At 33.6% G+C, this 24431-nt stretch overlaps 1 protein-coding gene across 4 annotated transcripts in view; it reads left to right on the forward strand.

The window, feature by feature from the left end:
- LOC136026192 (uncharacterized) overlaps positions 1–24431 on the forward strand; it is a 305310-nt gene that overhangs the window by 56351 nt on the left and 224528 nt on the right. For all 4 annotated transcript variants that reach the window (XM_065702511.1, XM_065702512.1, XM_065702513.1 and 1 more), the window contains exon 9: positions 19173–19295. In XM_065702511.1, coding sequence (XP_065558583.1) covers positions 19173–19295 — 123 coding nt within the window. The remainder of the gene's footprint in view (positions 1–19172; positions 19296–24431) is intronic.

The raw sequence follows: 24431 nt of genomic DNA on the forward strand, positions 1-24431 counted from the left end.
TCTTTATGGATGCCAACCATCCTACAGCTCTAGGGGCAAGGCCCGTAAGCTGTGCAATTTGTCCATTTTTTACTTATAGTATTTGTTGTCGGGAAAGGCTGGCATTTTCGAACTTTTGTGTCTTTCAAATGTCCATTAGGATGAATTCAGCTGAACCTTCTGGAGAATCTTTAAGGAAGTGTTGACCTAAATCAAAACACCTTATGTGCATACGGGTTGTCAAAAAGAGTGTAACTCAAGAATGGCTGGGTGTATGATGTTGGAATTTTAAGCATGATGAGTGGGGTGATAAATTGAGCAAAAATTCAATATTTCTACGCTCCTATATTACTAGTAATGCTATTTCTACCACTACTACTACTACGACTACTACTGCTTCTCTGGCGACTACTAACAAGTTTGAGGGCATTGAAGTGAAAACTTGAGGAAATTTTAGGGGGGGAAATGAACTAAATCATAACGTACTATGTTCATAGAGATCGCCAAAAGAGTGTATCAGCGATATCTTTGGAAAGACTTACCGTGTCAAGCTGACATTTCCAGGGAATCATGAGGGAAATGTTCATCTGGCCAAAAGGCTACATGTCCATACTACTACTCCTGTTAATACTGCTACAACTACTAATGCAGCACTGACATATATATATATATATATATATATATATATATATATATATATATATATATATATATATATATATATATATATATATATATATATATATATATATATATATATATATATATATATATATATATATATATGTATATATATATATATATGGGGGGGGGGGTATTTCAAAACTTTTCCCTATTACAAAATATTCTACTTTACTATAGATTAATTCCTTACACATGTGTATTCTTGTATAAGATGGTAAAATCGCATATTTGTCAAAAATCGCTTTACAATTGATAACAGCTTCAATTCTTAACCCTCACTGCTTTCTTTCAGTATTAAATAAAAAAAAAAAAAAACAAATTTTTCTCTACTGAAAGCAATTGTTCAAGAACATTCATAAAAGCTTATTATTCTAATTAAACAGCCCTTGTATTTCAGGATTCGTTCTTATAGAATTTGGACAGAAAGTCAAACTTTATCATTTGAGGTATTAAGGAGGGGGAGTCCCCATCATAAACGTAATAATTTCATACATGTAAAAATATATATTACTCCATTTTCAAAAGTTTTTAATTTCTGATCGTTTTTAAATAAAGCAGGGAAATCAGGCACTCCCTTCATGGAGAATTCCTTCTCTCCACGGGAACTTAAAAACCTTTCCCAAGAAGCTATGGGGGTCATGTTATCTCCAGTTGTACAATTCCTTGGCCTTTCAATTATTCTGGAAACAATGGCGATTTAAAAATTTTTATCGGACGACTTTCAGGAAAAAGGGTGGGGGAGCTGCTAGTTGCTCTCCAATCTTTTTGGTCACTTAAAAAGGGCACTAGAGCTTCTAATTTATGTTTTAATGAGTCCTTTTCCAACATTCTAGGACTATGGGTTTGATGCTCTCACCTTTGGAAAAAACAAAAATAAAAAAACAACAAATAAAGACGAGCCCGTGATCTTTCTTCTGGCAAAAAAAAATGCAAAATTTCACATTTTTGCAGATGGGAGCTTAAAACTTCTATTGTAGGATTCTCGGATGTGCTTAATCTGATGATGTGATTTTAATTAAGACCCTTTGACTTTCAGGGGGTGCTTCAACCCTTTTCCAAAATTGAGGCAAATTTTCTCAGGCTCGTAGCTTTTAATGGGTAGCACCCAACTTAATTAATCTTATATAATTGGAATCAGCATAACAAGCCAATTCTTTTGATATATCTCTTGATATCAAACCTCCTTTATTTTAGTTTTGGTTATTATTGAGTCGCGTCGCTCTTTACTTACAGTTCGTTACCACATAACTGTTTGATACATATAGAAAAGTCATTTTTGTATGAGATCTTTGATCATCCCTTTTAAAGTGGTTTTATTGTACATTGCATTATCTTTTATGGGAAAAGAAAGCATGGAAATTTGTTGTTTTATAACGGAGTTATGATGAAAAGACAAATGTCGACGGATGAAAGAGGTTAGTTCCTCTTTTTAGTCTTCTCTGTGAAAAGAGACTTCAATATATTGAAAGGATTTAAATAAAAAACAACTTTTTTTTACTGAAAGTAAGGAGCAACATTAAAACTTAAAACGCACAGAAATGTATATGAAAGGGACTTTTCCTCTTTAACACCCCGCTCTTTACGCTAAAGTTTAGCTCTTTCTCTTACCTCTGCTTTTTAAAACAGTAAAAAACTGTTCGTTTTAAGTTTTAAGGTTGCTCCTTACTTTCAGTTAAAAAAACTTGTTTTTTTTAAATTTAGTTTCTGAACATTTTTGAATTAATGCATGTTTTGATTTTGGCTCTCCGCACATAAATAATTAAAACGAAATTTGCATATATTTTTGTTTTTATTAAATGTCTTTCTTGCAGTTTTAATCGGAAGACTTCGAGAAAAAAGGAGCAGGGGAGGATTTTTTACGAACATTTTCGTTAGGGATGACCTTCCCTGGGGAAATTTTACGCTGGGGAGGTTTGACAGAATTCCTATGCGAAATTCTGTTTATTTGTCTTACATTATCTTTGCCAACTCCAGCTCTGCACTTAGAAATGTTCCGGGAAAATTATCCGGGGGCTTTTTCAGCGTGTATGAATGTCCGGGAAAATAATTTCAACCGAAGGGGGTTTTGGAGTGATCGAGAAAATAATTAGAAATTAAAGTCTTCTTCAAATGGAAGTATGCTAAGGGGAATTTTTCAGGCTGAATTGTCTGCAAGAAATTCTACAGAGGGGGAGATTTTCAGCGAGTATGTCTCCCTTAAAGGGGCGGGAGGAGATTTTTAATGGAGAGTGAACTGGTATTACTCGTAAAAACGATCAAAAATTTAATTAAAACCAGATTTTTTATTTGAAAGTAAGGACCAGCATTAAAACTCAAAATTAACAGAAATTATTCCATATAGTAAGAGTTGCCCCCCTCCTCAATACCTCGCTCTGTAAGCTAAATTTTAACTGTTTGCCCGAGTTTTTAAAACTTATTTGTTTTATTTAATACTAGTATATAGCTTTTACATTAGTGCAAATTCAGAAAAAAAGTTCCGATTGCCTGATGTGCAGAAGTTTAATTAAATATTATCCCATCTAATTAAAAAAAAATCTGTTCAAGAAATATTTTCAACAGTTTTTTCTATATTTCCCCATGTTTCCAATCATGCTTCACATTTTACGGTGAAGTCCTTGACCAAGTTTACTCACGCTCACAGTAATTTCTTGCTTCACCTCTCCTTAGTTTTTCTTCATTCTTCTGTATTTCCCTTTCTCTATAATTATGAATCCATTCATTAAGCTGACATTCTGAGCGTCTTAATAAAGTGCTTTTAATAATTCTCCCTCCGTTTTCAATAACCCCCTCTGAATTGTTGCATGTTTCAACATTTTTAGTAGAGTAATATTTTATATTTCTTCGTATTTTCATTTTTCATCCGTGTTTCTCTATTCCTTCAAGCATTTATCCATTCATAAAAGAAACCAGCTTAGCGTCTGAGATACTGAAGTGCAGCAAGGCAAAATCTAACTACAATTCTTTTTATTTGAAAGTGTTTTTTTATTCTCTTCAAAATCTCCAAGCATGAATTCACTACAAAAAAAAAAAAATTGTATCTGATATGCACGAATCCAGAAAATGATGGAAAGATGTTGCTAAAATTCTTTTCTATCTAAGGACTTTTTCAATGACTTCTCTACATCTCCTTACGTGTCCAGCATATAGTGAATAAATCTTTTACATTTATTTGACTTTAAATTTTTCCTTTGTCTTTCCATGTCTCTAGCTCCATGACTCTAGCTATATATTGATTCATTGAAGAGACAGTTTGAGCGTCTAAAATGTACAAAATTAGCATAAAACTACAACAATAATTACAAACCTTTCTATTCAGAATTTATTTTTCAATTCCTCCAGGTGTCTCTAAGCATACATTCATTTACAAAAAAAAGAGCATCTGTGATACAGGAGTTCAGCAAAGGAAAGCAAGTTCTGGCTAAGATCCTCTTCTATTTAAGAAATCTGTTCAATTGTTTCTCAGTGTTTCCTCATGTCTCCAAATATCTTGAAAAGTAATCTCTTGGGATTCCTCTGGTTTAATTTTTCTTCTTTGTTTCTCCATGTGTCCAAGCATATATTTATTCACTAAAGTATTAGTTTGAGCGTCTGAGATACACAAGTTTGGCAAACTTAAGGTCTGCAAAATAAACCATTCTATTTAGAATGTATTCTTCTATTTTTTCCAATGGTTCCAAGCGCAAATCTATTTACAAAAAAAGAAAAAATGATGCATCATCGAAAATTGATTTATATTCAGAAACTTTTTTTTTCCTTAATTCTCCAAAAGTATTGTGAAGTAATCTTATACGTTTCCTTGGCTTCCAATTTTTCTTTTGGGTTTCTCCGTATTTTCAACCATATATCCACTTATTAAATAAACAGTTGGAGTGTTTGAGCTGCAGGAACTTAGTAAAGGATAGCAAAACCTAATTACAAACCATTCTATTTAAGAAGTGTTTTCCAATTCCTTCCAATGTCTCTGAGCACAAATCCATAAAAAAAAGAAATGAAAAATCATTTTCAGCTTCTGACATGCAGGAGTGCAAAGAAGGAGAGCTAAATATTATTAAAACCTTTCCTATTTAAGAAGTGTCTTCAGTAATTTTCTTTGCTTTTCCTCGTGTCTCCAGACGTACAGCAAAGTAATGTTTTACTTTTCCTTAGTTTTCTAAATTTTTCTCTGTATTTGTCCATACCTCCAGACAAATATACACCCACTAAAAGGAACTTCTGAGCGTCCGAGATGCAGAAACTTAACAAAGGATAGCAAAATCTAACTGCAAACCTTTTCATTTAAGAAGTGTTTTTCAATTCTTTCGAATGTCTCTAAGCATAAATCCATTTATAAGAAAAAAACAACAAGAGATGCAGGAGAGCAGTAAAGGATGATGAAATCTAATTAAAAACCTTTCTATTTAAGACGTATTTTTAGTAAAGGGATTTTGTGTATGTATTTGTTAACCGTCACGACACTTCATGTACTTAGATAGTAAAAGCTCGTTATTCGGTGGATATACATGGGGATTAATGAAGAGAAACAACGTAGAAAGTAATGAAATGTAATCGAGATTGTGCTAAATTATCGGAGTGTCAATGAAGAATAGACTGTAAAGTGGTATTTTCTTTTTTCAAAGTATATACCCTTGGAAACAATTATTACTGGAACACTCCGTATCATACCATTTAAAAAAAAAACATTTTTTTTTGTCATGCAGGGTCAACGTACTACTTAATGGTCGTATCTCATATTTTCACACTCCTGAGATAACTGTTAAAAACCCATTTGCTATTCTTCTATCAACGGAGGGATTAGTAGGCCTATTTATGATCAGTCACACTTTGATCCTCCTACCATTGCACTCCTTGGTTGAAGAGCCTTGAAACGGAGATCAGAACCGCCGGTTTGGAATTTAAAGGTGTTGTGCCGTATCAATAACTGTCAGGTGATCTTGTTTCTCAAAAAGGTTTAAGAAATGATTTTTAGCAAGTACCTCACAGGATTAGAATGTCAGTTACAATCGAAAGGTGTGACGATGGCTGAGTTATTTACTTGTCGTTTTATTGTGCTAAGGCAGTTATAGTAAGAAGCCATTTTACCAGGCCATTTTTAGCTCGCTATCTGTTAGAACCGCCCACACCAGTAGTGGTGAAGTGGGCTAAAATTTCTGCCCCAGTAGGCATCTCAATCTAATATTTTACTGTGCAAGGAGAAATATTTAATTGCCGCTAGGTATTGAATGCATTTAGCGTTTAATATGCTATAAGGAGGCTACAAGTTTTTATTTTATTTAATTCTTTTTAAATAAATAAGATTGAAAAAGTAAAATTCTTTTCAAGATGAATAAAGTGAACAAGTAAAATTTGAACAGTGTAATTTTGTTTTTATTTCAGATCTATAATAATTAGAAAAGAGTATATTTGTATTATCATTCGCTTTCAGTGAGCACTAATGACGCAGTAGGCTTTAGATTTTGACAGTTAGGGAAGGAAGCAGTAGCTAAATTCTTGTTTTACTTTCCTCTTATTATTCTCACGTGATCTATTGATCAAATAATTTTCGTATGGACTAACCCCTCCTTGTTTTACTAAACTTACAGGGTTTTCGCTAGTATTCAAAGCTGCGATTTTAGCTCACCTCTTTTATATACCATCTGACACTTCACAAACTATTTTCCTGAAAATATTTCATTGATACTCTACATTTCAAATATAAGACTTTCCAGTTCCTTTTTCAACTGTTCCTGGGAAATTCCTCTCAAATTCTCATCCTCTCATTCTGGTTGGGAAGACTCGTAGAAGCTCCATCCTGAAGCCACTACGACGCCACTCAGGCAGGGTCTACTTTCTGACGATGGGAACGAATGAAGAAGCTCAAGACGGAGTGGAGACAACAAACTATTTCATAATACTCGAACATCTCCAACGTTTTTTACACAGCCTATGTGTAAGCTAAATAGCTACAAGCTATTTTTTCACAAGGCCTTACTCAATAGATCACTTGCAAATAAGGCAATCCCCCCTGAAAACATTCACCATATCCTCTATTTTGGAATGTATATACTAAGATGTTGTTTTGTTTCCTGGAACCAAAAGCATTTTTCACCTCCTGGAACAATCTTCGGTCTATTTATATCTGAAAACAATGTTTAATTAAGATACTTCTTTTGATTACTTCAAAATTAGAAAGTATTTAAAATAATATTATATTTTTCAGTGGAGTTAAATTTAAATGTTGATATAAATAAACAAAATAGATTAGTTAGTTAATTTTTGAAAGTTTCTTCATCGCCAAAATTCAAATAATCTTTGTTATTAAACACATCTACAACTTCAGAGGAAGGCTAAACATTTTAAGGTGTTATGTGCCACAGTTTGTTTTTTTTAGTTTTCTTTGCTTAGTTTTCATCCTAGGTTCATCTTTTCTTTTCTTTTTTTAATTTAGTGCTTGCTTGTATCAAAGTTGCATATGGATGCCTCTTTTATTGAAAAAGTGAATTCCCAAAAATTTTAAGACTTGCATAGTTGTGTAAATTTCCGCTTAGCCAGTTGAAACAAGCCAGATTTTCAACTGCGTTTGTTGATTTAAGTAAAGAATCAACACCTTTTCTTTCCCGCTAGTATTTAAAAATACACCTTTTCTTCTCTTCTTTTTTCATTTTTTTTTCAAGTTTGATGTGGTTTCAATATATCATTAGACATTTTTGTAACGGTTTTCAATATTAACATTAATTAAATGGCTTAGCTCGTTCCTACTTCCATTCGGAAGTATCCCCTTGATCCAATTAACCCGTACAAATGGGAAGGTGAGAAGTAATAGGATATTCTAAAATGTCTCCAAAGGATATTAGAAGTCAATAGCATAGCTCAGAAACTTGGCAATGACATGCAATCACATCGTTCCATCTTTTTTGTTGTTGGTGTTCCGCAAAGCTTCAACTAGAGCTAGAAAGGGACTGATATTGACCTTACAAGCTAAAAAAAAGAAGAACCTGGTATATTCAGGAGAACTTTCTAAATCAGAGCTATCATCAATTTCTGTACTTCAGAAGTCTCTTATGAAATTTCAAACTGAACTGATTTTGTAAGCTCAGCAACAACTTTGAGATGAGCAATGTTTGGTCAAAATATAGTTGATAATCTTAAGGATTTTTCTTGTTTTTTTTAGTCCTTTTATGGAACCGTAAAAGAGACTGTTCTTAGCATTTGTAAAGTACCACCTTCTAATCGCAGGTCTCGGGTCGGTTTAGAGGATTGTTTCCTCTAAACCCACGGATGACATCCAGACTTCTCAAAAGCTAGAGAAAGAAAAATAATCTCTGGAGGTCTTATAAATGCATTACACTTTCAGCGAGTGATATTCATCTTATCCAAATCAAGATATACCGGAATATATATATATATATATATATATATATATATATATATATATATATATATATATATATATATATATATATATATATATATATATATATATATATATATATATATATATATATATATATATATATATATATATATATATATATATATATATATCTATATATATATCTATATATATATATATATATATATATATATATATATATATATATATATATATATATATATATATATATATATATATATATATTCCTTGTGTAGTAAAGCTTAAATTTTAATTTTGCTGTGTGTGACAATGATATTCGTAAAACTTAAAAGGTAATAAATTCTGTGCTTAAACCTGGTTCTCAATCTAGCTCTTTACCTATGAGTCTGGTTATTGGTGAAGAAGCTGTAGAGGGTGAGCTTAATGTCCAATGATTATTCACTTCATTTCTTTGCTAATATTGGTGAGAATATTGCTTCCACAGCTACTTTATCTCGGCCTAAGCCGGACTTTAGATCTTACCTCGGGCCATCTTAAATTAATTCAATGTTTCTAAAGCCAGTAACAGTAAGTGAAATTACTAAAATATTAATGGCTTGAAAAACTCGTCCTCATCTGGGCCAGATTTTATTCCTAACTAAGGTAGTTAAATCTATTTTTCCTTCAATAGTTGTGCCTCTAACAAAACTTGTTAATCTTTCATTTAAATATCGTGTTTTTCCAGATTCTCTCAAGCGTGCTCGGATTATTGTTCTGTATAAAGGTGGACCAAGAAATGATCCAGCAAATTATCGACCAATTTCAATTATATTATTATTTAGTAAAATCTTCGAAAAGGCTATGCTTTCTCGTCTCCCTAAATTTCTGAAATCTAAAAAGTTTCTTCGTGATTCTCAATTTGGTTTCCAAAGGAAGCACTCAACTGAGCATGCCTGTATAACCCTTTTGAATTTATACATTCTGCATTAGATTCGAGACTAACGCCGGCTGCTATATTCCTGATATTCGCAAGGCGTTCGAATACTTAATCCATGAACTTCTACTATCGAAGGTGTCTTATTTTGGCATTAGGGGTAATGTATTTCCTTGGTTTCAGTCTTATTTGAATGATATGTTAATTTCTGTCGATCCAGTTTTCCATTCACCCTCACAAGTAAATTTTGGCCTCCCTCAGGGATCAGTTTTAGGGCCAGTGCTAGTTTTGTTTTATGTAAATAATCTCTTACACAGTAAAAAAGCAGAAATCTATCAATTGCTGTAGAATCTGTCATCCTAAACCTTCGCTTGCCCATAGTGCCAGCTATAGTTCACCATCTTCTGATGTCCTTTTTTTGCTGATAACAGCAGCACTTTAGGATATTGTGAATCTGAGCTTTGATTAAATTTTGAAAATTTGTTTGAGAGAGTACTTTTATGGCTTGATGCTAATTATCTTACCCTAAATTATTCCAAGTCCAGTTTTTTTATATTTTTGCATGTTTCTCAGATTTGTCCCCAGTTATCAGAAATTCATCAGCTAAATGGTCTAATTGATAGATCTAAAGATCGATATGCTCGTTTTACGGGCATTCTTGTTGATGAAAACTTGTCTTTCAAACGTAACATTGATTTGATTAAAATGAAGATATGCAGGAGTCGAAGTATTTTATGGAAACTTATACGTATTTTCCCTGGATCAATTTTAGAAATCCTTTTTCACTGCTTGATCTGATCTTACGTCTCTTACTGTCCAATAATATGGATGTCAACCTTTCTTTCATTGTTAAAACCACTTTTTAAGGTTTACAAGAAAGCTAGAAACCTCATTAAAGCTAATCGTTCAAGAGTTATCCCATTACTTGATCTCGAGTCACTGTTTATTCTTTCGTGTGCATGTTTTACTTTTTCTCAGCTTCATGGTGACCTCCCCCATTCCCTAAGTGTTCCGTCATCTCTCACCTCTTATCAGAATAATTATAATCTTCGCAATACCAAAATTCATATTAAAGTTCCTTTTACTCCTTGTCTAAGGTAAGATTTTAATCCTTTAATTACGACTCATATTGTATGGAATAAGTTGCCTGAATCAGCTAATAGGTGGCACTCATTCGGTTTGTTAAAAAAATATTAAAATTCTTGGACTTCTTAGAAGTTATTTGATCTATTTTTATGTGTCTTTATATATATATATATATATATATATATATATATATATATATATATATATATATATATACATATATGTATATATACCCATCTACAAAAAGGAGGGCTGAACGCCCTTAAGATGGAGTAATAAGAGAAAAAAAGAAAAAAAAGCTACAATTAAATACAAATCAACACAAACAAACAATTAAATAAGTAATGCTGACCATGGGTGAGACACTATCGACATAGAAGAACGAAAATCATGAAGCCTTTTATCAATAATAGATGTAGGAGAAACTAGGCGGAATTTGTTCATTAAGTAGCCATTTCTAGTCCAAGGAGGGTAACTAAGAAGGAATTTAGCATAACAAAAATATACTCTACGAACAGGTAGTTTCTGAAGTTCACTAAAAAACTGCCAAACAGGACAAAGAGAAAGGAGATGAGGTACAACTAGGCTATTATAAATTTTCGCAAGATTTAATTTATCAATGTGTTTAATATTAGATACAATTGAAGCATAAGCAATTCTCAGTTTTTTCTTCAAATTTTCATGGGATAATTTCACAGTTTCTTTCATATTTTTTCCAATAGGCATTCCAAGATAAACTAATTTTTGAGAAAGGGGGACTTCAACATAGCTAAAGATAAAAAAAAAGGGTCATTTGTCTTTTTAAAATTGAAAGCTACAACAGCAGTTTTTTCAACATTGAAAGAAAGCCCAATATATTTATATTCATTTTAAAGCTGATTAAACGCATTTTTACATCCACTAAAAGTAGAACTTAGATTCAAAACGTCATCTGCAAAATTTATTAAAGACAAGTTAAATCCACGGTGAATACAACTAAAATTAACAAAATTTTGGGCATTTAAAATAGAGTTATTAAATAAAGAAGGTGAGGTAAGGCCACCTTGTCGGACTCCTTTCAAAATATCAAAAAGGGAATATCCCCCCTTTAACTTCGCCTTAAGGTGATGGTACATATACAAAAGGCACTTTACTATAAAAAAAATTACGCCTCTTTTATATGCTTCAAATAAAACTTGGGAAAAAATGCAAGAGTCGAAGCACGAGCAACATCTAAAGCACAAAGGATAATATGGGATCTACTTCTTTCTGCATCAGCAAGAACATTCATTAAAGCAAAAAGGACATGCTCCCGGCTAATACGTTTTTGGTAACCAAACTGGTGGGGTGGGACATAACATTTAGAAACAATTTCATCCAAAATAACTGACTCAAACAATTTAAAAACTCCGTTTTCTATAGACATTTGAAAAAGTAGAGATAAATAATTAAAAAGAAGAGCACTTGCATAATCAAAATGTCTGGCAGTAATTCCATCAACTCCCGCGGAATTTCTTTTCTTTAGTTTTTTTTTTACAATAAAACGATACATCACTTGGCTTAATTATAAATGTCGAAGGTTCGTGTTTTTTCAGACAAGCACTTAATTCTTATTCAAATTTTGACTCAAGAGCAGGATCGGGAGAAGAAAACTAATGCTTATAATAATTTATCCACTCAGGCTCAGGAATATTATTTCCTGCAATTTTATGAGCGTTTTTCTCAATAAGATCAACCTTATGTTTTCTTAACACTTTAGCAAAAAAACGTTTAGAACGTAGCCGCAAACCACTTGTAGTCCCAGACTTAGGCCTGCCACAATCCTTCCAAATATTCAGCCAAATTTTAGAATAATCGCACGCGGAAATAAGGGAAGGGTTTTTTGACCAACCCTGAACTTGAGAGCCTTTCCTAATACGCTTGCACGGGACAGCTGAAGCTTCAGCACACTTTAATGCATGGTTAATTTCAGCTAGATAGGTGGTAAGTCCGATGGCCATTTCTTCTTCACTAAGGCCCGAGCGCGAGCACAACAAATGAAAGGGCACCTTTATTTTATTCAATATTCTGTCACATTCAAAACGAAACATCTCGCGGTTAACTTCTTTCCAGTCTTTTATATAAAACCACTTTTTATCTGGCTGTTTAGGGGCATGAAATGAAGCATTTATTTTCAACTTTATTGGAAGGTGATCCGAATAAAAGCCATCAGTAATTACCTCGACAGTTTCACAGGGGAAAGACGCAATAAAATGATCAAGGTTAGAAGTCGCTGACAGATAACCAATAAGCGTGAAAGTTTCTGTTTTGTCAGAAACTGAGTAGGAAGGGGGGAGGGAATTCAGAAGGAGTTGGGTTCTTGGCGATGAACTGTCTGTTAAGTCACAATTAAAGTCTCCTGCGATCAAAACTCGAGCATTTGGACGCTTTGAAACTCCCTTCACAAAACTCGCTAGCTTTTTGCAAGCATTTATGAATTTATTCTCTGATTGCGAAGAGCAGTAATTAGTTGGCAGGTAAACGTTTATACAGATTAGGTCCAAAAATTCGGCAGCAACGAAATGGTCATTCGACTCAAGGAGATTGACAGGAAATTGTGAAATGATAGCTAATCCGCCTGAAGGTCGGCAACGGCTCTTATTCATTTTCGCTGGGTGAAATAAGAGATAAGAATTCTGTGAAATGCTGAGTAGATTTTTCCTTTCATCAGACAAAAAATGTTCTTGCAGAAAAATTATTTCATTTGTACTTAAAAATTCAGAGAGTACTAGACCTCTGTCAACCACTTTGCCATTGATATTCCATGATAAGAGACTTAAGGCTCGAGCCATTATGCTGACTTAACTTTACTTAAAAGTCCTTGGGCGACTGGACATTTGAAGCTGTAACAGGGATGATCCTGTGATTTGCACAATGCACACTTCTTGGGCCTTTGACAAGGAGATGTTTTGGAGCTTGAATGACCATGGTCACCGCAGACTGCGAAAATAGCTTCATTTTTGCAGCTAATGGATATATGCCCGTAAGCTTGACACTTGAAACATCTTACCGGGAGGGAGAGATACTCAGCCACTTTGATCCTCTCATAATCTATGACTGGGGGATTTTTTATGGCATTCATAAGATCAACTTTGGTTTCAAATTTCAATCGAAACGAGCGGGTGTTGCCAATCTGTTCTGAACTGACACATTTAGGAATCAGTGCGCAAAGTTAATCGTCATTTATATTGCTGGGAAAGAATCGAGCAATACCGAGGTGAGAGGGGCTTCTGATTGTTGCAGAAAGAGATTTATCACCGTTATGAAAGACCCCGACAAGAGTTTCTGCATCAGCCTTGCTAGCTGTAACAACTCGCCAATTATCTTTTCTGGGCTGAACTTCGACAATTTTAGAGCACTCTCTGCCACACATTTTTTGCAAAAAGTCTTTCCTCAAATCTGACTTCGTGAGGTCAGAGGGCAAATTCTTGAGTACCACTGCATATGAGGGTTTTGTTTCAACTGTAAGAACAATCGAGGGGGCGGGAGGGTCCTTATTCGTGAAATTGTCTAGCTTATTACAAACTTCTGTAACTTTTCTGGTGATTGCCGCAGCTATCTCACCAGGACAGATGGGGAATTCGTCAGGTTCAACTATTACAAAGACTGGCAGCTCAACGTTACGTTGCTCACAAAGTTCAAGTACCTTTAACATTTCTTTAATATTGTCTTCGGCACTTTTTTTTTAATTGACACTCTATTGGTGTAGTGAGCAGAAGACCACAGTATCTCCTTAGCCTTGATTATATCGTCCTTTGTAAACAAAATTCGCATGCTTTACGACTTATCTCGTCACTCTTATTTCCAGCTTTTTAAGCACGATTTAAAAAGTTCAAAATCGAATTCCAAACTAATTTCTCCAACATGGCTATCGCAGATAATATCTCATTGAAATATATTCAAGTTCTGAAGTCCTTGTACGAAAATCTCTTTACTTAATAAATCACTAAGTCCCAAGGGAATTTGCACTCAAATACCAAAACTATCAATTAGCCAACAAATGAAAATAATCTGATTATGAATGATGTCTCAATAAATGTCTATAGGAAAATCAGACCAGCCTGAGCTTACTGTATTAATAGGTTATATCCAAAATAAGGTGTTTACCAAGCGAACTCTCAAATAAGACTTTTTTTTAAATAAACATTTATTATAATGTATGAAAATTACTGAATTGTGCATCCAATAAACTTACAAACACTCAAATGCATTTTGACACTCATATTTAACGTCAACTATAATTAATAGGTACAAAAGGGGAATTTGAAAGCCCACTTCGTTCAGTATGTTAACTTGGAGAGGAAAGGCTTAGTACTGATCTGAATTAAAAATACTAACGCGTAAATATTTATGTATTAATATATAAATATATATATATACATATATATATATGTATATATATATATATATATATATATATATATATATATATATATATATATATATATATATATATATATATATATATATATATATATATATATATATATATATATATATATATATATATATATATATATATATATATATATATATATATATATATATATATATATATATATATAATTTTTTTTAGCCTTCCTCTGAAGTTGTAGATGTGTTTAATAACGAAGATTATTTGAATATTTGCCGATGAAAAAACTTTCAAAAATTAACTAATTAATCTATTTTGTTTATTTATATCAACCTTTAAATTTAACTCCACTGAAAAATATAATATTATTTTAAAAAAACTTTCTAATTTTGAAGTAATCAAAAGAAGTATCTTAATTAAGCATTGTTTTCAGATATAAATTACATAAAGAAACTAGTTTTTTTAACTGAAAGTAAGGAGTGACATTAAAACTTAAAACGAACAGAAATTACTCCGTATATGAAATGGGTTGTCCCTTCCGCAATCCCTCGCTCTTTACGCTAAAGCTTTTAATTGTTTTAAAAAGTAGAATTGTGGCAAAGAGTCAAACTTTAGCGTAAAGAGCGAGGGAATGCGGAGGGGACAACCCATTTCATATACGGAGTAATTTCTGTTCATTTTAAGTTTTAATGTCGCTCCTTACTTTCAGTTAAAAAAACTAGTTTTTTTATGTAATTTCTGAACGTTTTTGAATTAATGCATGTTTGATTTTGGCTCTCCACACATAAATTATTAAAATGAAATTTGCACATTAATTCCTTTTTTGGCTAAATGGCTTTCTCTTGGTTTTGATCAGACGATTTTGAGAAATAAGGGATGGGGAAGGAGGCCTAGTGGCCATGCAATTTTTCAGTTACATAAAAAGGCATTATAAAATTTAATTTTTAACGAATTTTTTTATTAGTAAAAAATATACGTAACTTAAGAATTAACTTACGTAACAAACTTTTATATTCTTTAATTTTTATTATGTATATGAGGGGGTTTTTACCCTCGTTAATACCCCGTTCTTTACACTAAATCGTAAGTTTTGTCCAAATTCTTTAAGAAAGACCCCTGAATCAAAAAGGCCGTAGAATAAGTAGTTGAAATTACTAAAAATACAATAGCATAAAGAGCGAGGTATTTATCTCCTCCTAAATACCTCGCTCTTTATGCTAAAGTATTTTTAGAACCCCTCATATGCGTAATAATCTCTGTTCGTTTTAAGTTTCAATGCTACTCTTTACTTTCAATTGAAAAAACTTTTCCATGTTTATTTTTTCATTGTTTTTTTTATAGTAATTTTAGAAAATTCTGCGAACTTTTCATTGAATTTCTGTTCCCTCATGACATATTTCTCCAAGGAAAGATCCTCCCACATAGCCCCCTCCCCTCAACCCCACCCCCTAAACCAAAACAAATCCCCTGAAAACGACTGTACACTTCCCAATAGCCATTATTATATGTAAACACTGGTCGAAGTTTGTAACTTGCAGCCCCTCCCCCAGGGAATGTGGGGGAGTAAGTCATTCCCAAAGACGTAGTTATTATGGTTTTTGACTATGCGGAACAAAATGGATAAAAAACGGATAAAACAATTATCTCAAAATTTTGATCTGTTGACTTTGGAGAAAAAATGAGTGTGGGAGGGGGCCTAGGTGCCCACCAATTTTTTTGGTCACTTAAAAAGGGCACTATAACTTTTCATTTCCGTTAGAATGAGCCCTCTTGCGACATTCCAGGACCACTTGGTCGATACTATGACCCCTGGAAAAAAAAAAAAAAAACCAAAAAACAACAAATAAACACGCACCCGTAATTTGTCCTCTGGCAAAAATACAAAATTCCACATTTTTGTAGATAGGAGCTTGAAAATTTCTCTATAGGGTTCTCTGATACGCCGAATGCGATGGTGTGATTTTCGTTAAGATTCTGTGACTTTTAGGGGGTGTTTTCCCCTATTTTCTAAAATAAGGCAATTTTTTCAGGCTCGTAACTTTTGATGACAAAGACTAAATTTGATGAAACTTATATATTTAAAATCAGCATGAGAATCTGATTCTTTTGCATTCTTTAGCATCAAAATTCCGTTTTTTAGAGTTTTGTTTACTTTTGAGCCGGGTCACTCCTTACAGTTCGTTACCACGAACTGTTTGATAGACCAAAGATTGTTCCAGGAGGTAAACATGATTTGGTTCCTGGAAACGAAACAACATCTTAGTATATACATAACAAAATAGAGGATATGGTGAATGTTTTCAGGGGGGATTGCCTTATTTGCAAGTGATCTATTGAGTAAGGCCTTGTGAAAAAATAGCTTGTAAAACCACACTTTTGAGCAATAAAATCTGACGAATGTCCTGACAAGCATAGGCTGCGTAACAAACTTCGGAGATGTTCGAGTATTGCGAAATAGTTTGTTGTCTCCACTCCGTCTTGAGCTTCTTCATTCGTTCCAATCGTCAGAAAGTAGACCCTGCCTGAGTGGCGTCGTAGTGGCTTCAGGATGGAGCTTCTACGAGTGTTCCCAACCAGGATGAGAGGATGATAATTTGAGAGGAATTTCCCAGGAACAGTTGAATAAGGAACTGGAAAGTCTTATATTTGAAATGTAGAGTATCAATGAAATATTTTCTGCAAAATAGTTTTTGAAGTGTCAGATGGTATATTAAAGAGGTGAGCTAAAATCGCAACTTTGAATACTAGCAAAAACCCTGTAAGTTTAGTAAAACAAGGAGGCTAAGAAATAATGAAGCTTCAGGTGATGAGACTGGTTAATGAGCTTTTGTAATATAGTAGTTGCAAAGTTTGAGACAAATTACCGAGGATAGCAGATATAATTTTTGAAAAAGAGGAGCTTAACGATTTAGGAAAATCGTAATTAAAGCCCTTTACAAGAAAGTTCCTGTAGAAAGCAAATTGCTCAGTATGATAATTCTTTTTAGACTTAGAAAGGATTTAGCTTAAGTTTTGAGAGAGTATCAATGTCATTTTAGGAAGGAAAGTGACTACATCGATAAAAAATCCATTCTTAAATTAAGAATTGAGAAGTGTCTGAGTCATCAGACCCCTTTAGTTTTCAGTTGTATAGATCATGAAAAGTCGTTTAATTCAGCCAATAGAAGAGTTTTAGTAAAGGTGTTTTCCTTTCATGGTATGGCAGATGAAAAAATCAAAGTGATTAGTGCTACCCACAAGAATAATATTGCTATGATGAAGGTAGGAAATGAGGTTAGTAGCTGGTTTTGTATTGAATAAGGATTTAAGCAGGGTTGCGCTATATTTCCATTTATATGGGTAATTTTGAATGACCTTTTCCAAAAACACAAAAGACACGGGAGAGCACTGAATTTAATGTAAAGGTAAAAATCTCCTAGTCTTAGATTGCACATACGAATTGAGTGTTCTATCTAAAATGCTGCTAAAATGAATGAATTTTTTGAGGTTTTCAGAGTTCAGGATGCAAGAATAGTTGTGAAAATTAACCTTAGGAACACTAAATCACTTAGACTAGGAATGAATAAATGTAAAGAGGGAATGTTGTGTAACGAAAAGATTGATCTAGAGGATAGCTTCATTTATCTTGGTAGTATTATTAGAAAATTATGGTGAATAGAGTGAAGATGTAAAAAGTAAAATAGCAGAGTCCCAGGGTGTTTCTCACAGTTGAAAAAAAGTTTGATAGGATAAAAAGATAAATCTGTGAACCAGGATTAGAATATTAGAAACTACAGTGGTTAAGCATGGTTCTGAAGCGTGGACACTTTGGAAGACAGAGGAGGATTTGTTTGATGTTTTCCAGAGGAATTAAACCCGGAAAACTTTGGGTGCTCGTTTGTCTGACCGTATTTCAAACAACAAATTGTACGAAAAATATGTCTCTCTATTCCACTTTATTGTGCTATGGTGATAGTAAGTGGGAGTTGGCTAAGACACGCTTTTCAAACGAAGAGTGATAGATTGCTAAAGATCGTTATTTTTAGCCGTCCATCTAGAGGAAAGCGAGAAGCAGGTTGTCCCAAATGCAATAGGAAGAGGTGAAAAAAAAGATCTTAAAGGAAATTAGAATGTGCTGGGAAAAGGTAAAGAGGGTAGCTTTGAATATTTGGGGTTGAATAGGAGCGTTCACCGCTTTGAGGAAGCGGGAGATGGCTAAGACACGCTTTTCGGACGAAGAATGATAGATTGCAAAGATCGTTATTTTTAGCCGTCCATCTAGGGCAAAGCGAAAAGCAGGTCATCCCGAATGCTGTAGGAAGAGGTGAAAAAAGATTTCAAGGAAATAGGAATTTCTTGGGAAAAGGTAAAGAGGGTGGCTTTGAATATATTGGGATTGAATAGGAGCGTTCATCGCTGTGAGGGCCTCAGTTGCTTTGTGCTGCAGTTAGTAGTAGTAGTAGTGAAGTTAAATTTACACGGGAAGACCTGCACAGAAGATATGTAATGATTGCTGCTCAATTCAAATTAAAAAAAAAATGATTTTGATTTTGAAACATTTGGGAGAGAGATACTGTTGAGAAAGGAATGGATAGTTGGGAAAGAACATGAAAAAAGCTTTGTGAGACAAGCATTCTCCATTTTTATGTAATGAAAAAGCAAGAGAAAATTACTCAGACTTTTATATTTTCAAATGACGCGAGTGTATTTGCAATTTAAACTATATTTATATCCAATCCGCATTTATGTACTTATTTTTCTTTGTCTATTACTTGTTTTATCCTCTTTTTATTGGTTCTTTATTCCAGGCAACTAAAAGCACGTTTGTTGATGGTTGGCTTCGAACAGGTGATTTAGGATACTATGATAATGAAGGATATATTTATTTCAAAGAAAGAATCAAGGAGCTTATTACCTACAAGAACCATAACGTAAGTTTTAACTTGAGCTATTCAAATTGTATTTATCCAAGGCAATTTGTACCAGTTTATCAGACAGCTGACCTGTGATAGCATGATAGTAATTGCTATACCTATTTAAATGAAGTTTCAAGCAGCATATTAGTTACTAAAACCATAACATAAATGTTAACTTGAGCTAATCAAACTGTATTCATTAGAGGTTAATTTAACCCAGTTTATAAAACAGGTGACCTTGGATAATATGACAACGAAGAATGATTTTTTTTTCAAAGAAAGAACCAAGGAACTTATTATCTACAACCACAATACTCTGAGCATTAAGCTGAACGATCTAAATCGAAACGCTCCGAGGTCAGTAATCAAGCGCGCTCAGAGGTCAGTGACGCTCAGTGACCAAGTGCATTACAAAATAACTGAGGATATTCAGTAAAAAAATTGATTGAGGCCTTAACTCTAATGCATTAGTCATCTGTCACGAATAGTCTGATGGAAAAAAGGGAAATAATCTCCCTCTTCTCTAAAGATTAGTCTGATGGATTTCTATAAACAATTTGGAATAGGGTCCTAAAGATTTACTTTTTTTCGTCTGCACCCTGAAAATTTTTTTCTTTTTTTTTTGGGGGGGGGGAATAATCTGTGCTAAAATATTTAATTTTTTGTATGCTGATGTGCTGAAAATATTTTGGAATTTATTTGAAAAGTAGAATTTTTCAAAGTGGCTTTAATACAATCAATTTTTATTTTTATACAGTTTTTGTTCATGTAATTCCATATTTAATTAAATAATCATATTGGCTCAAGACGTTCACTCGTTAAAAAAAGCTTTTGGTGTTTCTTGGTGTCATTCTTTTTTTAAAGAGTTTTTACTGTTTAAGTTAAAAATGAATCAGAATATTTGACAGTAAATTCCCTGAAAAAACAGAATTACGTGAATTTTGCTCTCAAGTGCTCTATTTTAGAATAAGAACAGATATGAAGTCCTAAGATGAATCCTATATTTTACAATATATATATATATATATATATATATATATATATATATATATATATATATATATATATATATATATATATATATATATATATATATATATATATATATATATATATATATATATATATATATATGTATATATATACTTAGCATGCACTATGATATTCTTTAACACGATATATTTCAAATTACTGCTAATAATGACAACTTACCCCAGAACAAAACTGTCTGAGGTCAACATAGCTAAAGTATTTCATCCATCCAAAATATATTCAAAGCTTCCTTCTTTAAACCGTCCCAATAAGTTTACTTTCCTTAAAAATTTCCTTACTTACTTTTCCCACCCGAATCAGGGAAAACCTGCTTTTTGTTTAGCCCTAGATGGCTGGAAGAAAGGGATGATCCTTGACAATGGAACTAGTCAAAGGGGGAGGGGGAGCAAACCCCCTTCGGAATATATCCCCTCTCACGGCTTTTGCTCTCCGATCATTTCTGACTTAAAAAGAAAGAACTAACTTTCGATTTCTGACGTAGTGAGCACCTTTCAAAGTTTCTGTGACCATGCAGTGGAGGTGGGGATGTGGAAGGGCCAGTCTCCCTCCTCTATTGAATAAATTCTGCTATTCTAGGGTTTGATATTACGCTTTACTTTCAGGATAGCACCGTAGACCATAAATATTCCCAGAAATCCAGAGGGATTAAATATCAATTTCACATTTTTGATTTCACATGTCTTTTTCAAATTACCTTTTTTAACCTCCAAAACTTCTCCCCCTCCCAAAAAAGCTTCCTGGATACCACCCTAGGGATCATATATCAATTTCTACATCTACCCTCCCCTCCTCTTTCAACTAGAACTAATTATGTATTTATATCAAAGCTGAATAAAAGTTGGTGTATTTTTGCATTACAAAATGCTCCCTTCGAGGCATCTCCTTCCCTCCCCAACTAAAAAAAAACTTTACTTTCAACTGTTCAACTGTTACTACAACTAACTACAAAACATTCAAACTGTTCCTAAGATATTGCTAATATTCCCTTTTGACAACCTGCATACGGATGGAAGGTTGTCATCCGTATAATAGAAATTTTCAAACATATTCTCTGAAAATTTCACCCTCATACCCGTAGGTGTAGCTGTAATAGTAGTAACATCAATAATAATAGTACTCAACTTAATACAATTGGCCATTGCTATGGTATTTTCGATTTGCTCTTTTAATAACCTGCCTATTCATATACTTCTTGAGATTTTCATTTATTCCTCTTAACCTTACAAGAAGTTGCGATAGAAGTAGTAGTTCGATAAATAGTAATAGTAGTATTAGAACTAGTAAATGTTGTAGTAGCAGTAGTATTAGCTCCAGCGTATGTATATTGCCTTTTAGTGAATTGATGTTCTCCTTTAAATATTCTCTGAGAGTTCCAACTTAATACACAAATTAATTCTTGAGATATGCTATTTTGACAATCTAAATGCACATAGTTTCTTTTGTTAGTTCGAACTTGCCATCAATATTCTCTCAAACTTTACCTGCATAGACTTACCCTAAATAGTATTATTGTCACAGTAGTTTCGGTGGTAGTAGAAGGAGTTGCCTCTTAGTGCTGTTTCGGCAGTGTTAGTAGCAGCAGCTGTATTAGTAGCGGTAGTGACATATTCACATTGTGTTTTGGTTAGTTGAACATCGCTTTCATGATTCCCCGGAAATTTCACCATGAAACGTTAAGCCGTTCCACAAATATTGTTGATGTGCGTAATTGACACCCCTTTGACGCCCTTTTCACCTTAATACTCTAAGTCTTACAAGTTGTTGCAATTGAAGTAGTAAATGAAGTATTTTAGTTGCAGTAGGAGCATAAGTAAAAGTAGCAGCAGCTATGTAAATCATACTCCTAGCTAAATTCTTTTTCATGTCAAGTCTTTTTTGTGTGTGATTGCGTAAGCGGGTGCCAAGATACTGAACTCGGACTATAATGAACTTTTATTTGATTCATTATGTTAGTTGCGATTTGTCTGTGTAGGAACAAATAAGGGATTTTTCGCATTTGGATTCTTTATTGGAATAGGCAGAAGAATTCGAATTAGGGAATCGGCAACAAATTGGTGTCAGAAATGAAACACTTTTCATTTGTGACAAGGTAAATTTTTATTCAAGATTGGTAAACTTTGACGTGTGAATAGGTTAAGATAAGTGAAAAATCAGTAATTCTATTTACGGTGTTCTTTTTAACACTTTAAATAAATTTCTATTGAAATTGAGTTAAACAAAGATTAATTACTGAAAAAATAGTAAGTGAATTTGGAGATTTACCTTGTTCGTTGGTTAATTTGTATTGCCGTATGACTAATTTTCTATATTGGTCGGAAGAATTTCCAATAAATAGCAAATTCTAGTTGTTTACGCAACTCAGTTCTGAAAGAATACTCCGTTTGTTCTGAGGCAGCTTTTCAGTGCTGTAGTGGTAAAGAAGAATTTTTGTGGACCGGTTGGAGCAGGCACGTACGCATGAATTTTTTTTTGGGGGGGGCCAAAACCTTTGAAATAGCAGGTATAAAGTAGCACTTTTTTTTATTTAGTAATGCAAAAAGCACTTATATAGGAAAATACAGATTAACTTTAATCTGTAGTATTGTAGCGGATGGGGGGAAGAAGACTTAAGCCTCAAAAGTAAGTTTTAGGCTCAGGTTATGTTCATAGCGATTTTGAACCAGTTATTAATCTATTATATCCCACTGAAAGGGAAATTTTACGGTTAACAGTGCAATATGGGTGCTACGGGGGGTAGTTCTTCTATTGCAAAAGCATAGATTTTAATGAAAAATTATAGTTTCCAAAATTGATCCATTAAAAGATGTACTTTATTCTGAAAAGGAAGGATAAACGCCCTAATATCAAGGATAATTCTATTTTGCTGTGGAAAGCCAACTCTCTTTACAAAAAAAATAACAGTGCAATTGCTAATTACTTCAAAGAGGGTAAAAAGTTAGACAGAAAATTGATTAATAATTGGACAGTGACTTGACCGGATAATTGCATGCTGTAAAACCCCCCAAAAAAGCTTCACACATGAATCTAAATTCTTAATAAATGTCCTATTTTGCCAGAAATCCCGAGAAACCATGGGGAAATTAAACATTTCACAATTATTTTTTTTTTGGGGGGGGAGGCGGGCCCAAAGCCCCCCCCCCCCTGCGTACGTGCCAGGGTTGGAGTTAGTGTCCTTATCCTCTGTCCTATAGCGAAGTGTGTAAGAGTTAGTCTTGTCAGAGCAACCGAGGTTTCAAGTCCTAGATCTACAGGATACCAATTAGTGTAGTGAAGACTCCGCTTAACGCCACATTTTGCGGTAACTTTATATAACTAACGCATTGGTTCTATACTAATTTTTACAGTATTTTTATATTACTCACGCATTGGGTATATAAACAATTTTTGTAATAATTTTATATTACTCATGCATTGGTTCTATACTAACTTTTGCAGTAAATTTATATTACTCTTGCATTGGTTCTATCCTAAATTTTACAGCAATTTTATATTACTCTCCTATTGGTTCTATACCCAATTTCGCAAGTAATTTTATACTTCTCTCGCTTTGGTTCTACACAAAATTGGGCAATATACATGGTAATGGACCAGGAGGCAATTGTAGCCCTGCTCCAGCAGACCGTAAAATTGAGCATGGAAGCGATGAATGACTGTTTTGCTAGTTTTGCAACAAAATTTAGTACAGCCGCTCACGCAGGAAAAGATCCAATTCAGATTGCAACCCTAACAGCAGCGGTGTCACCTATTTTAATTGCAGAGTTAAGCAATAATAGCAACATTGATAAATACGTCAAAACCTTCGAGTTTGCAGCTATACAAAACTAGTGGGACAAATCGACGTGGGTAGTAAGGCTGAGAGGTTTTTTGACAGGAAAAACCGTCGAAGCTACTTCGATGCTCCCACCAAACCAAATTAGAGATTATGATGAAGTCAAACGGTCAGTCCTTCGTAGTTTTAGAGTCCCGTCAGAATCATATCGAGTTCATTTCCACTCTGAACCGAAGGAGGCAGATCAGTGGTTCATTGAATACGTGAGAAGGCTGGATCAGCAACCTATCAAATGGTTTGAATGTCAGGATTACAAAACTGAAAAAACA

The sequence above is a fragment of the Artemia franciscana genome, chromosome 4, assembly GCF_032884065.1.
Source record: "Artemia franciscana chromosome 4, ASM3288406v1, whole genome shotgun sequence".
Classification (NCBI taxonomy): Eukaryota; Metazoa; Arthropoda; class Branchiopoda; order Anostraca; family Artemiidae; genus Artemia; species Artemia franciscana.